This window comes from Eschrichtius robustus, chromosome 3 (genome assembly GCF_028021215.1).
Source record: "Eschrichtius robustus isolate mEscRob2 chromosome 3, mEscRob2.pri, whole genome shotgun sequence".
In the NCBI taxonomy this organism is placed as follows: domain Eukaryota; kingdom Metazoa; phylum Chordata; class Mammalia; order Artiodactyla; family Eschrichtiidae; genus Eschrichtius; species Eschrichtius robustus.
In genome coordinates this window covers 24,756,773-24,772,915 of record NC_090826.1, presented here as the reverse complement: position 1 = coordinate 24,772,915, position 16,143 = coordinate 24,756,773, and the positions used below count along the sequence as shown (strand labels likewise).

The 16,143-nt window shown below is 38.1% G+C and overlaps 1 protein-coding gene across 12 annotated transcripts in view; it reads left to right on the top strand.

The window, feature by feature from the left end:
- PUM1 (pumilio RNA binding family member 1) overlaps positions 1 to 16,143 on the top strand; it is a 128,204-nt gene that overhangs the window by 63,933 nt on the left and 48,128 nt on the right. For 5 of the 12 annotated variants that reach the window (XM_068539347.1, XM_068539341.1, XM_068539340.1 and 2 more), the window contains 4 exons: positions 1,485 to 1,651; positions 3,641 to 3,911; positions 13,650 to 13,743; positions 15,111 to 15,227. In XM_068539347.1, coding sequence (XP_068395448.1) covers positions 1,485 to 1,651; positions 3,641 to 3,911; positions 13,650 to 13,743; positions 15,111 to 15,227 — 649 coding nt within the window. The remainder of the gene's footprint in view (positions 1 to 1,484; positions 1,652 to 3,640; positions 3,912 to 13,649; positions 13,744 to 15,110; positions 15,228 to 16,143) is intronic. The other 7 variants (XM_068539348.1, XM_068539345.1, XM_068539346.1 and 4 more) reach the window with 4 other exon arrangements.

Below are 16,143 nucleotides of genomic sequence, written 5' to 3'. Positions count from 1 at the left end.
ATCCCTTCTGGTATATGTTCCTTTATTTTTATTAGGCATGAAATCTTTCTTTTTCTGTGTCACATTTGAACAGAGAATGATTTTGAAAGCAAAATGGGCTTTGCACTGGTAGTTGAAAGGTCTAAGATCGTCAAGGTCCCTGAGTCTGGTCTTTCTGGGCCAGAGATGGCTAAGAACTACTTTGAGAGCATCTTTTTATTTTACATTTGCAGGCCTACCTACCCAGTCATAACTGAGCGTCTGCTGCTTTAGCTTCCATTTGTGATCCACCCCCCCCGCCCCGCCCCCCAATGAAATTTGGTTGTGGTGACTGGAAATGCTGTGCAGTAGTTCTCATCATCTTTTGACTGGATCTTCCCTTTTACCAGGAGCTTTCTTTTGGTCCAGGTCTATTTGTTTCTTCCTTAAACCAGAAGTCAGTGATGGGGACAAGCAAGATTACCTCTCTCTAGTTTTACAAAAGCAAAATTACTTAACCCTTGGGTAAGGTTTTGCAAAGCTTTCTGTACCATGTCAAGTCACTATACCAAACCTTCTTTTCCTTCTGGAAATCAAGACATATTTGCTTTAAATGTCCATGTCTTAACTTAGAATGTTGGTAAGAGGAGACAGACTTAATTTCCTTAAAAAACAGGACATCAGTGTGCTTGGCACCACATCAGTTCTTTTAGGTCCAGTCTTTTAATCTTTGTAGTTTGAAGCACTTCAGAGATAAATTCTGTCGCATTAATGATTCAGCTTAACACGCTCTCATGTAGTCCCTGGTATGGGACAGGCAGTGGAAGGCAACTGGTAAGCACTTCTTAGAGTACTCTTTGTGAAAGAATTTTATAGTTAGGTTTAACATGTTTTGAAGGATTAAAAAAGTCAAGTATAGGATGTTTGGTGAATTATAGATTCAGTAAACCGTGAGATATGGGGTGGAACTGGGGTGGTGGTGGTGCAAATTGGCAGGGTATATATCTCAAGATGAAGTGTGTAGAGTAATCGAATTGGAATGATGTTAGACCACACTTAGCTCAATATTCAGAAGTAAGGGAGGAGTTTACGTCGGCAATGGAAGTAGGAAATTCATTATGTAGGCTTAGTACATTCCAACTATACTATTAGCTGCCATTCCTGGGGCTTATTGGGAGTTGAGCTACTCTATAGCGTTAGATTTGAGAGCAGAGAAGTAGAACCAAGAGATATAAAGTTGTGGTTGGGCTTTGGGTAGAAAGGAAAAAAATGGGGTGGTGGGACATTGGGCATGATAAGACTGTCCTAAACTCTGTAACATAAATGTATGTCTGTCTCCCCCATTTGGCAAGACTTTCTGCAGTGTTCCTGCCTCTGTGTTGTCTGTTAATTAGATTGTCATGTCTTGAAAGGTCATGGACACTCTCCTGTTCTAATTAGCATCTAGTGTAGTCTGGTGTCCACAGTGGTTGCCCACTATTGTTAGTTGATGATGATTAGTGAAGCTGAAGCTATTTTTTAAACAGGGCCCAAGGGATGCAGACAGTGATGAAAACGACAAAGGTGAAAAGAAGAACAAGGGTACGTTTGATGGAGATAAGCTAGGAGATTTGAAGGAGGAGGGTGATGTGATGGACAAGACCAATGGTTTACCAGTGCAGAATGGCATTGACGCAGACGTCAAAGATTTTAGGTTTGTATGTTTTACACTTCTGATTTTTGAATGGGGGTTATGGGTTTTTGTTTTCATTCAGTTTTATTTTGATTTTAGTTTTCTTTTTCCCTCCCTGTGTGTCCTTTTTAATTATTGGGTCTAGTGTAGGCCATACCACAAAGATTGTAAATTAACTGGTAAGGTGGAACTTTCTAAGATTTGTCCATGCCTGATGTTTTGCCAAAACAATAGACTTCTCATTTGTATAGAGCTCTGTAATTTGCAGGATGATTTCCTAAAGATCATTTCAGTGATTCTCAAATATCAAAATCACCTGGGATGGGTGCCTTGGGATTTCTCCCAAATCACTATCTTGGGAGAAATCATGGTTACTAATGGAAGTGTGTCATATGGCTCTGGCATGTTAGAGTGGAAGGAAAAACAGTTGAGAACTTAAGCATTCTTTTACTTGAGACTCATAAGCCCCCTTTGAGGTAGGCAGGTTAGGTATCATTTTCTTCATTTTGAAGAACCAGAGATGCAGCTCAAGTGACTTGTTCTTAATCATATCCCTTCCATGGAGGCCTCTCATTCCATCTCTGGTCGTAATTGATTTGCAGGTTTTACCCTATAATTTTAATATGCACAGTAATGAAATGATACTGTGTTTATTCTTCATTTATGTAGCTAACCTTTAGTGATGGTATATGATTTTTAAAAATTTAAAAATCCTTAGTCACTCATGTATAGTTAAGAGAATTTAATTTTTAGTAATGTAATTGTAGTCTAAAACTAATATGTGTGTACCTACACCCACACCCACCCCTTATCCTAATAATCTACAAAGTCAAATTAAAATATATTTCAGGTCATTGTAGAACAGCGTTCAATTGTTTAGTCTTCCTAACCTAACTTTTGTATCTTGTGAGTGTAAAGAATTACAGTCTTTGGAAGAAATTGGAGACACAGAGAAATAAACATTTATCTAAGGTCTTTCAGATGAATTTGGGTAGCCTCTCCATCCTGAATCTCAAGCAGCCTGTGGCATTGTTTGTGGTATTTGACTTCGGGACAGGTGGTAGTGGTAGGGTTTGTGTGTGTGTGTCAAGGAACACGACAAGAGCTTTCATTTGTACCAGCGATAAGATTTCTTTTAGGCTTAGAATGTAGTCACAGGCTATACTCCCTGACTAGAATATAATATTATTCTACATTAGTCTGAATTGGAATAATATAGTCCTGTAATCTTTTTACATAGGGTGACCATGTGTCCTGAATTACCCAGGACAGTACTTGTTTATACCTGTGTCCCAGGATATTTCTTAACACTGCCCTTTTTTTTTTGCTCTTAGGAGTGTCCTGGTTTGGATGATAAATTACATCCTCACATTACTTTTAATTCTTAGAGTTGTCTCCTTAGCAGGGGCTTATCCTAGATGTGAATTTATTTTGTACTGTTTTGTAACGGTCTGCTTCTGGTTTCTTAGAAGGGGAAAAGGGGAGACAGTTTTATCAGTGGCCAGTGGTACCCAGGAAATACACACACACAAAATTTTCACCTATTAAAAAACTAGTTTTTTGAAATAGACTTATTCTCAGATGTGGAATTTCCCCTTAGAAACTACTTTGTCCATTGACTCTGTTTAAAGAGTAGATGTTGCTTTTGGGGGGCATATTTTACTACCCGTATTTTGGGATCTCTGTTTTCATGGATGCCACAGGCAGTGATTTTTTTCCCAGTTCATCCAGTGTTCCTCAAATCTGGGCCCCTTGGTTAAAGGGATTGTAAATTAATAGCAGCTAATGTAAATTTAAGGGGTGGGTTGTGGTGGAGAGGCAAGCAGTAGAAGAGTAATTTTATAGGATAGAACATCTAAGCACCAGAAGGGTCTCCAGTCACTTTGTAGAAATAGTTTTAAATACTATTGGTAATGAGCTGTGTCAAGGACGTTGTCCTTAAACTTAGGTTGCTGTAGTGTCCCTCCCCACTCAAAATAAGGTTTAATGCCCTTTACTTTCTCTGTTTAGCCGTACCCCTGGTAATTGCCAGAACTCTGCTAATGAAGTGGATCTTCTGGGTCCAAACCAGAATGGTTCTGAGGGTTTAGCCCAGCTGACCAGCACCAATGGTGCCAAGCCTGTGGAGGATTTCTCCAACATGGAGTCCCAGAGTGTCCCCTTGGACCCCATGGAACATGTGGGCATGGAGCCTCTTCAGTTTGATTATTCAGGCACGCAGGTACCTGTGGACTCAGCAGCAGCAACTGTGGGACTTTTTGACTACAATTCTCAACAACAGGTACTGTGTGTGTCTCTGTCACTCTCTCTGCTCTCCCTCCAGCCAGCACATTATTCAAGTAACTGAGAATGGGGTAATGGGAGGAGGGTGGCATTATTTTAGGCCTTCGATAGCCATTCCTTGTTAACCCAACAGTGATGTGGATTACAAAGCCTCTGCATCTTCCCCTCCAACAGCTTATTCCCACGTTGAGGTTTACTGGCAAGAGACCACCCTGCTCTGTGTACTTCCTTTGGCTCCTCTCTTTCTTCAGGGCCTGGGGAGGGGATGTGGTGGTGTTACCTCTTGTAACACAATCCTCTGGAATGTTAAATTAATTCACTGGAGGTTACTGTGATTGTACTGCTGTTGGTTTTTGTTTTTAAAATAGTAAACTCTGTTGTCTGCCACTGTCAGGAGTCCAGTGCCAGATGTCTTATTAGTCCTGTCTTTTAATTTAAAAGTGAGTTACTGCAGGTAACAGACATACCTGGTACCTTTCAAAAGAGTTAGAATGTAATTAGGGGAAAAACACAAATCATGTGACATAAAATCTGCAGTGAAATGACCTGGCTCTTCTTTCATTCATAAGTCTTTGGAATATATTGTATGTGTGCCTTCTGGTTTTGAAGGCATGGTATGACTAACTCTGGGGTTTACTGATTCTTCTGTTTAATTTTTTTTTAAAGGAAAATTAGCTTTTCTGAATTATAAAAAGGGGGTAGGTAGCCTCCTGATCATGTTAAGTACCACAAGTTCTCCTTTGTGGCGACAAGCAGTTTGATGGGTCATGAATTTCTGATACTCCTTAATTTTGGAATATAAATATAAACTTCTAGGTTTGAAAGGTTAAAATCTCGTTGTGAAGTTTAGAAATTATGTATCTATAATTTTTTTCTATGGGGAAAATTGGCTTATGGTCTTTGTAGATCAGTTGTACCATACTGTCCCTTTAGTTGTCATAAATGGCTGATTTTAAATGAATTTTGATTGATAGATGATTGGATAATAAAGTTAACCATGTGAAGTTTACAAAAACAAACCCCTTTAAGGGATGATGTGATGTGCATACTCTGTGCTCATATCAGATGGATATATTAGGTTTAATTAACCAACTCTTTTTCCAGAGAGAAAGTGAACTAAAAGTGTACACTATTCTCCCCATAGTCCCCAGTAGTTATGCTCACCTTTCCGTAGGAATTTGACTTCCTGTGCTTTTTGTCTTCTTTTTTATGTTTTTTCACAATGAATTCTCAAAACAGCACTTTTGAGTGAAGCCAGAAATTACTTCAGATGCTGAGGAGATAATGGACTTCAAGATATTTTGTGTCACATCAGCAAATATAGGGACACACTATTACTGTGTAGACTTCAACTTGTTCATCTTAGAACATTAATGTGGTAATTTCTCTATCTAAATTGAGGTATGTTAAGTGCAGGCTGATTCTAATCAGGTTCCTCTAACCTAGTTATCTCAAGAAGTTTTATCTGAATTCTTTCTTTTACTCTGTCTCATTGGTCTGAACTTCCCCTAGCAACCCTTAGAACTCTAGGCGGTTTTGGTTCTTAGCTTCTATTCCCTGTCTAACCCAATCTAACTCTTTGCTTGTTACTTAAGAAGTGTTTATTTAAGAAGTGTTTGTCTCCAACCTCTTATGAATGAAAATCTGATTCTCTTTCATACAATTGTTCTTTACCTCATAATCAGAGTTGGGATTCTCTTTTGATTTATTGATCTTGGGTTTCCAAATAATTCTATCAATTTTTGAGGAGCCTGGATAATTATTAGAACTTGAACAGAAACGTACTTTTGCATACCCACAAATAGTTAACACAGTTAAATCAAAGACACCACCCACTCAGATTTATAAAACCTGGGGTGCCTTTACCATGTATCCCATTTCAGCAGTTTCTGGACGTTAACGTCATTATTTTGCAAGTTAAACTATTGTTGGGTTCTGACTTCCCATGCATGTCTTGGTCGCTGCAGTATAGGGACACTGTTACACAGGTATACCATCATCATAGGATGTGGTCATTGTTATTTTGTCCCATGGGCTCATAATTCTTGCTATTCTTAGTAGATGGCTGTACACATTCTTGTACTTGGCGGCCTAATAGCATGCCTGGGAACCGTTGACCCAAGACTCTTCAAGACCCTTAACTTCCCAAAGGCTCCAGCATAAAAGCCAGTAGTAATTAAGAAGGAAGGATACTTGCTCTACTGTAAATTGGTGTTTGTTCCTACACTTTATCCTTCTAATCTTTTTTACCCTTTTGCTTTTCGTTACGTTTTATTCCCCCTTCCATTTCTACTAATTAAAATGGTTCTCATTCTTCAAGGTCCAGTGCTGTTACCTTTCTTGATTTCCAAATCAAAAAGTTGTCATGTCTGTCTCCTTTGAACCCTGTAGTGCTTTGTGCTTCCCTTAAGAAAAGGAGTCATCATGTTCTGCTTTGTGTTATGATTACATGTCCTCTGCTAGATTGTAATCTCCTCAGAGGTTAAGGCGGGATCTTGATCCCTCTGTGTCCTCTGCTTTGCTTTGCTTTAGTGGACCAAATTTCCAGGGAACCTTTTCCATACCCCTGTTATATTATCTCAGAACACCCCCCGTATTTAATATACTTCCCAAAACTAAAATTGGAAACTAGCCTTCTAAGAGGTCTGGAGGCCACTCTTTGAGGCCTTGCATCTATTCTCATATGTGAATCGTTTAGGTCTAGCCCAGTAGATGTGCCTCATAGACAAATAACTGGACCTGTATAATATCCAGTAAATTTACCTCCTGAATCAGTATTTAGCCTTTTTAATGTCAGAGCCCTCTGGCCATCTGATCAAAAGCCATAGTCTTCTCATCAGAAAAACATAATTCTTTTGACACTCTTATTTTGTGGATAAGTTCAGGGAGATCACAGATCTGTGGACTGCAGGTTATAACCTTCTGTTCGCATTTTTTGTTGTCACCTGTAGCCAAGCATATCTTTCATGAATGGAACGGGCTCCTCCAACCCCATGGCTCTCAGTTTAGTTATTATGGCTCATTTGGTCATTTAAATAGTGCAAGGAAATACTCCATGACAAGTGATGAGACCATTTATGCCCATGTCCTAGGGAGAGCATACTCTTAACCTGGGGAAGGAGGACTTATGGAAGAGGTGGATCTTGAGCTGTGCCTTGCAAGACTTGTTTATACCAGGAGAAGAATGAAAATTCCAGTGGAGGAAATAGTAAACTAAAGGCTTAAAATTAGAAATGAACATATACGTGTTCAATAGATAATGTAGAAACAGTCACCCTAGCTGGTAGTTGAGGTTGAAGAAAAGTGACTTGTGGGGTTGCATAGATAGTGTTGTGAGTCTTACCGACTTTGCCGTGCTGCCTTACGGTCATTAACAAGACATTTTTAAGAAGTAATGACTTAATTATTATGGTTTAGTTTTCTGTGCTATGGTTTAGTTTTTCTGTGCTGAGTGTTAGCATTCTTTTGCCCATATTAGTCAGTTAACTGTTGACTGCTGTGTCCTTCCAGGAACTTTAGGTTTTGTCCATAGAGAACAGAGCTACTGTTCATAGAGTGACTATCATACATGAAACAATTATGGAATGGTTGAGGAACTAAGTGCTAAATTGGTTGGTCGAGGATCCTGTCAGACCAGGGGAGGGCTCAATGAGGACCAAGTTTGCATAGACCTAACTTGAATGACACATGGAATGTATATTGCTGCAGTTAAGAGAACAGAGGTATGGAGATGGAAGTGACAGTGGTGTGGTCATTGGTTGACAAGAGTAGAAGTTACACGTAGAAGGTAAAAAGGAGATAGATGCATTTGGTTATTGAGTCCAGGTCACAGAGGCCTTGAGAGCCACAACTGAGTACAGACAATATTAATGATTGTGAGGATTGAACCAGAGATCTGATGTGGCCCATATTTTTCTGTACATTTTTATCATGGCTTTCTTAAACGGGCATCAGAGGATTTTTTTTTTTTTTTTTAAGTTTTGAGTTATTTGCTATAATTGGTAGGGTAGCTTTGTGCTTTTATGTTTGAAAATTGACAAAATAAATAATTGCTTCTTGTGTCCTGTTTCATTTCATTTTATTTCATTTGGTGTAATAAGTTGGTTTCATAAGACTTAATATCAGCTTATATTTAGACACATAAAGCAGCCTGAAAATACAGAAAAGGTAATTCTCATTTAATTTATTACAAACTAACTGTACTTAGGGATACTTTGGTTTTGGATAGTTAAATTACTTGTCTAGCCACTGTTAACCATAAACTTAACCTGAGATTTATTTAGAGCAGGGATTCCTTTTTTGGTGCCATGAACCCCTTAGCAGTTAGGTAAGATCTCAGACTGAATTCTCAGAATACTATTTTAAAATGTATAGTGTAAGTAGGATTACAGAGAAAGCCAATTATATAAAAATAGCTATAATAATATTTGACAACAAATTTGTTTGACAACAAATTTGGCAACAAATTGAACAAATTTGCTTCTTTATCATATGATGCATGAGATGGAGGTAGTTGTACTAGCCATCGTAATGAGCATAAGCAAGATTTTGAGATGTCTAACAATCATAAAGTAACATGAAAGTATATATGATTTCTATTGGTGATTAAATCACAGATGTGTGGCTAAATTTAATGTGGTTTGTTGCCTGCAATGATAATTGAAGGACATGCTAAATTTCATGACAATAAAGATAACTTTATCTGCCCCAGGTACAAAGATCTGGGGTTAGGAACCCTTAATTTAGGGTAGTTTGAAATGCTCATTGATATCTCTTTCCTTATTTCACCCTCATTGTCTTCTCTTTAATCCTGGAAAACAAAGTGAACAGCTCACATATACTGTATTCATACCATTTTGTGTTTTGATGCTTGAGCAATATTCTTTATTTTAATAAATAGCTATGCAGTTATCTATATTTACCTAAGTATACTTTAGAAAAATATTACTAGGTTTCATTATATTACAGTCATATGTAACAGAAACCAAAGCCAAGATTGGTAATCAGGTGGATTAATCTGGTTAATTGTTGCTATTCTTTATTTAGGGTTCAGTTAATATAAAAATAACCCAATGATGTGGCATGTTTTACAAAATTGTGTACTGAAGTACTAAAAGTCTAACCCGTTAAGCATGAATTTTTAACAGAGAGACAGTACTCTGAAAGCCCTAGTCAGATGGGAGAGGAAATTGGCATGCATTGCTTTTTAAAGTGTGGTAGTGATTTAAATGTCATTCTTATGAGACCAAGTGTGTGCATAGTTTTAATATAGGTGTTTAAAATTCTTGGCTTTCTTTTCAGTTTATAAATAAGAGGAAGATTATTCTGTCAGTGTCATGCGTGTAGTCACTGTTAAAATGCTGACTTTAGCTAGCAGTTAGATCCGTTGAAACTTACCTTTATTGTTACTTGACTTTGCTGAAATTTTAGAATATGATTTTTCTCAAAAGATATTAACTTATTTGATGGAAGGTTATGTTTTTCCTCACCTTATTTAGAAATCATTTATTTTGGAATCTGATTCTTCATCTGCTAAAGAAATATGAATTTTTTGTTTTTTAAAAAATTGGCAGCATAGTTTGTATGTACCTGTTAAACCAAAAATCATTGTAATTATTAGTTGATTATTGCAGCTGTTCAAATAACCTGGTCAAAAATGAACTTTGATCTAGACGCTTCAGACAATAGCAAACTTTCACAAATTTCATATACTGAGTACTAGCTCCAGGATATAATGTTTTCTTAAAAATTTATAGCCCCACTATTGATGTAATACTCGTAGTGTTTGAAGGGCTTTTCTCTGTGAATTCTGACAATAGCCCCATGAGGTAGGGCAGCTATTATATTTTTATAGATTTATTTATTTATTTTTTACAATTTACTTGGGCAGAATTTATTTATTTATTTTTATAGATAAGAAAATTAAGACATCATGAAGCTTACAGACTTACTGAAGATCATATACTACCAGCTATGCAAACATCTTTGTTTTGGTTTCTAGCTCCTAGCTGTTTCCTTTGGACCTAGTACTAGAAACATAAAGCCTTTTGATGCATGGAGTATTCAGCTGCATTCCTAGTTTTTTCTGCATGGAGTATGTTTTAAAAAATACTCATCAACAACGAAAACTAAAAAGGTTTTTCTTTCTTCTCTCTTTGTGACCTGACGGCAGTTGGTGCTCATGAACTCAGTGGGGTTTTGACTTTAACACTGACTCAGAAGAGTCTTGCCTTCTGCTTTCCTTGTCCCATCCTGGGCTGCCTTACTGGGTGAGGAGCTGTAAGAGGTGGCCCACAGAAGGGCTTTGTCCGTGTGTGTGGGTGCTCTCCTCATTCATCAGAAAGAATATCACATCTAAAGGACTTTCAAGTGCTTTATGTGTATTGATTTTAATACTTAGAACAACCTTATGAGATAGACAAATCTTTATTGTCCCTGTTAGAGAGAGGAGGAGAGTAAAGTGCAGAGGTTTTCCTGCCCAGTGTCTCACACACACAGTCAGTGGTAGAGCTGAGACATGAAGGCAGGCTTTGTGGCCCCAGACTCTGTGCTGTTGTCCTCTCTCCACTATGTATATTGCCTTAAACTGGTAAGAAGCCAGGCCTGGCAGTACATTTTATTTTGGGGGGAGAAAGGATAGTCTTTGACATTGGCTAACTCCATATTTAGATATTACTCTCTTCCAGATTCTGAAAACTCAACAACAATGTTTTTATGCCAGCAATTGTTATTGATAACAATAGTAGTAATAGCTGTCTCTTATCAGGTGCCAGCTGTATGCCAGTCACTATGTTGGGTGTTTTTGACTGCCCGGAATCACTTCTGGAATATAAACCATGCAGGGTATCTTTTGTTAGTTCATATAGTGTCAGAGAAGGGAGTTAAACCAGCTTGCTTGTGTGGTTCCCAAATTATGCCTTCAGTATTTATTAGGAACCTTGATAAGCTTGAAATAGTTGACATATTTTCCCCTGCATTCAGTTTCTTGAATAGCTTATGAATTCTGCCTAAGTAAATGGCAATAAATTGTGGCACAGTTATCATTATACTGACCTTAAAATAAGCATTTTCCCCAAGTTTCACAGTATTGTGTTTCTCAGTTATTATTGGCTTACTCTGTGAAAATCATGAAAATGTTGACAGAGTTCAGCACTTTGCCCAGCAGATGGCACTTGTATGAGTTTTTCAGGATCCTTTAGAATCCATCACTTACCAGTTACCCAATTTTGTTTTGAATAACCTGTATTTCCAGTTAATATTGGACCATTTACAGAAAGAAAATGTGCTAGAATTGCTGTAATCTATACTATAATCAAATCTGCCGTTGTCAATGCATAGTTTACTTATGTTAATTGTTTATTGCAAAATGCACTCAAAATAATTCCTTTTCTTTTTGCCATAATCACTGAGATATTAACCAACTCTCAAACACAGGATATATGGGCGCTTTTATAGGGCCTATATGTTTTTAGTTAAAAGTAATAGTCCCTACTCTCAGTGGTAACATGGTAGTGAGGACCACAGACTGATGTTATGCGGAATGGTTATTTTATTCACACACTATGTGTTTATATGTATATTTACAGATACAGTACATATGTGTAATGTTACATGAAATGTTAAAAGCATGTGAAGTGAGGATAAGTCATAATGGAATGGTATTGGAGTACTGTTTTCGGTTAATAAATCAAGAGTTATATTCTGAACACACTAGTATCCTTATTTCCCTAACTTCATGTTGCAGCGCCTAGCTAATAATAAGTGCTCAAAAAAATGTTTGTTGAATGAAATGAGTTATTTTATTTGCAGCAGGCCCCAAGAAGGGTAGAGGGAAGAGGCTAGCATGAGCGGTGTCTGAGATGTTAAATATTTCAAAAGGTTTTAGGCTAGGAAAATTCCAGAGATCCATTGAAGGGACAGTAGATATTTAGGGGAACTGTGAGGTATTTTCACAACCTTGGAAAAAATTTTTGAACAGCTTTCCACTATTTTACTTGTTTCCTGCCTCCTGGCTGCCTGTCTTGCGGGGGCTGGGGGCGGGGGAGGAGCTGTTGGTAGGAGCACTGCAGAGGCGCTGTCCTGTAGGTGAAACCGGAACCAGCCTGGCAGTAGTCACAGGGTGTAGTTACCAGATAGTACTGGTCGGCTCCCTTCCTGGAGTGAACAGTTGTTTTGATATGTTTGTCAATAGATTCCTATATTTCTTTTGAATACTTGATATTTAATCAATGCTTGTAAAGTAGTACTATCTTTTTACCGGCATCATAATGAAGTTTTTCTTTTCTTTAACCTTTGAAAATAAAAAACTCTAAAGTATTTTTGAAATCTGTACTGCATGTTTACTTTTGTCATTCATACTGTGAAAGCAGAGGCTTCTTTTACTCTGGTTTTTAGAAAGATGAATATATAGAAAGAGAGGTAACAAGTACAATTGGCCAGTATGCTCAGAATATTCACCTTTTAAAAAAATTTTTTTTAAATTAGTCTACTCACATATTTGAGGCACAGAAGTAACCAGATCATAGAATAAAGTCCACCACCTAAGATAACATTAAAAGTTCAGTTGTGATGATAATTAAGCTGAGTTGTCAGAATGACATTATCTCCTAATGTCTGAAACAATCAGGTCTTTTTATGAAGACATCTGTAATTCAAGATTCATGGTGTCTGTTATATATCATCCAATGATGTTAGCCGAAACATTGAAAAGTCCTGTAGAAAGAGCAGGTAGGTTGAAGATCCTCTGTAGGGAGGTCCCATCAGTAAATTCTCCTAGTCTGATTTCAGAAAATAAAGAAGTCTTTAGTATAACCCCTTGGAAAGAGGCACGTCAGGGCAGTCCAAAATCAGGAATCCCCTTTCTTTGTATCAAAACTATTCATATTAAAATGTATGAACATTTTATTCAGTGCTGTGTTCCTAGTTCCTTGCACAGTGCCTAGCAGGTGGTGTTTCATAAATATTTGTAGAATGAATGAAAGAATGAGTGATTGACTTTGTAATAAGAGAGAATCTTGGGATATTCTTATTGTCAAGACCTTTGAACTCCTTTCCTTGGGAACTTAACAGTGTGCTAGGTCTGAGCTCATAATCCAAGTTTTGTTAGTAGCAGCTATACTTCTGTTGTTTTTTTTTTTTTCTTATGTATAAAAGAATTGGTATTCTAGGAAACTCGGGAGCCCCCCAAAATTGCACAGTTGTCCAGTTTACCCATTATGATAAGCCACTAGTTGAGGAAGGTATCCAATACTATTTCCCCAAGAAGAGGCAGCCAGAGGATGAAATGAATACTCCAAAATGTGAATAGGTGAGAATTAATTCAAAGTGTTTGTGGGGTTCGTAAAAGAACTGAAGGGAGGTAACAGCACTCGGTGCAACGTGGTAAGTCATTTGTAGTATACTCATTTAGTTTTTAAGTTGCTCTGGATCAGGCAGCAACCTCAGACCTGGAATAGCTCTTAGGGCATTTGTATGTATGTTTGTGGTTCAGGGGGCATATAACCTGTGAGTAGTTAGCACACGGGAACTGGGCACACCAAACTGAGGTAAAGCAAGAGAGGGAAAATGGAACTATGAAGCATCATAGATACCAAGGGAATGGAGTAGAACATGAGAACATTTTTGTTTAAAGCATCATGTCTAAACAAGGGTTTATGGAAATTTTTATGCAGAGAGGTTTTAAAATTATTTCACAAGACAGGTTCTCTAACCTCATCATGTCCTTTTCTTCCCTCAGCTGTTCCAAAGACCTAACGCACTTGCTGTCCAACAGTTGACAGCCGCTCAGCAGCAGCAGTATGCGCTGGCAGCCGCGCATCAACCCCACATTGGTAAGTCCTTGAGCCGAAAGCTCCCTTATAGGGGTGGCCCCATTTTAGGATAGCGGTTGCTGTGGAACCCAGCAGACTGATTATCAAAGTCCAGACAAATCCCTCAAGGTACAATAAATGGCCTCTTACTCTTGTCCAGTTGTCTTTAGCAACATTCTTATTTTTCTAGACCTCAACTGGTAAGATTTCTTGGTATCCAGTTATTGCTCCCTCAGCTGTTTCAGGATTTAAAGTATTTACTGTAGTAGTGACTAGCATCAACTCTGTTGGTAGGTTTGGATGAACTCAAATAACAGTAATTTTGTGCTTGTTGGGCTTGTGTAGACTATGGATATATCAATGTCACATCTTATTAAGTAGCAAGTAGTACCTATAAGCCTATTTTCCAAGTAGCATGTATTGAAAAATTTAAAAAGTATTATCTTATAATCACTGGTTTTTAAAGTACAGTAGCTTTGCCCTTTTCCTATTGCACTTATTAATGTTTTGATGTGCATATTTTTGTCTTATTGCCTAGACTCCCCGCGCCCCTCCCCCACTTTTTTCAGGTCTCTTTGAAACAAAGTGCTATACAAGTAGAAATTTTTTTTTTAAATGTGTTAAAATGACACGATTGAATAGATAGAAGATCACCAATCATGGATTGTGGAATGCTGTGGAAGAAAAGACTTGCTTCCAACCTAGATATACAGGTGACCCTTGAACAACATGGGTTTGGACTGCGCAGGTCCACTTATATTCAGATTTTTTTTCAATAAATGTTCTACAGTACTACTTGATCCTCGGTTGGTTGAATCGTTGATGCAGAAATGTGGCTATGGAGGGCTGACTTTAAAGTTATACATGAATTTTTGGCTGCGTAGGGGTTGGCACCCCTAACCCCTGCTTTGTCAAAGGGTCAACAGTATTAAGTCTAGGCATAAAGGCCTTTGCCTGGGTCTTACTTAATTTATACTTGTAGATAGTAGTCTTTATAAATATGCATGCATCTTCTTTGGGGAAAACTGGAAAATTGTTTAAATGGAAATAAATCCTTCTATCCCATTACAAAGTCTTTTAAATTGTTTTATTTTAGCCTGTTATAATGTAATTTTGATAGTCTTTTAGAAATTGTGCTGAATTAAAAACTGCATACCAGTTTTAATTGTACGTCTTTAGCAAAGGCTAAAAAAAATAGACGATAGATAGATGTCACCATAATCTTTAGTACAGGGATTATTTTATCTTCTTAAAATTCCTTTTTAGTCTCAACCTATCCTATCTTCTCTTTTTTCTTTTTTTCCTCACCTACAGCCTGGAATGATTAGCCAAACTGTGTAGGTGTTTGGTAGGGCTGCAGTTTTAGTCAAGTTTGTTTTTACTGACAGGTATGTTTTCAGCAGGTTTAGCTCCCGCTGCGTTTGTCCCCAACCCATACATCATCAGTGCTGCGCCCCCAGGGACGGACCCCTACACAGCTGGATTGGCTGCAGCAGCGACACTAGGTGAGACATTCTGCCACACGAGGGATTTTCTCACCTGCTAAAAAGTCATTTTGATGGGCACGCATTCTTTATACTCTTTCACAAATCCACGTCTCCAGTGGAGATTTCTCTCCTGATTTCCAGGACCATCTGTCGGCCAGTTAGACACCTCTGCTTAGCTGTAACCTCAGACGTGAACACATTTAAAGGCAGGTTAATCAGCTACCTCCTGTATAGTTTTTGCTTTTCGTTTTTTTTTTTTTTTTTTCCCCCGTGGTGCAAATCCCTTTAGTCCACTTCCTTTGTAAATTAATTAATTAATTTTTATTTGACATATAGTTCATTTACAGTTTTGTGTTACTGTATAGATATTTTTGATCCACTAAGCCACCAGTTGCTCATATATATTTCGGGAATTTCTCCTCTTGCTCAGGTCTTCCTACTACCTCTAGTCTACCCTAGTCCAGGTCTGTTTAATCTGTACATAGACTTTTACAGCTGTTCTGTCTTATGTGCTTTCTTTTTAATTAATTAATTAATTTTTGGCCGCATTCAGTCTTTGTTGCTGTGCACGGGCTTTCTCTAGTTGCGGTGAGTGGGGGCTACTCTTCGTTGTGGTGCACTGGCTTCTCATTGAGGTGGCTTCTCTTGTTGCGGAGCACGGGCTCTAGAGCGCACGCTCAGTAGTTGTGGTGCAGGGGCTTAGTTGCTCCATGGCATGTGGGATCTTCCCGGACCAAGGCTCAAACCCGTGTCCCCTGCATTGGCAGGCGGATTCTTAACCACTGCGCCACCAGGGAAGCCCCTCTCTTAACGTATTTTCAATTTTCTTCCTTCCTTCCCCTTCTTCATCCACCTAGATTGTTCAAGAAAACTGTTTCAACCACAAATCTTACCCTTTTATCCTTCTACTTAAACCCTTCATCGATTTCTGTCT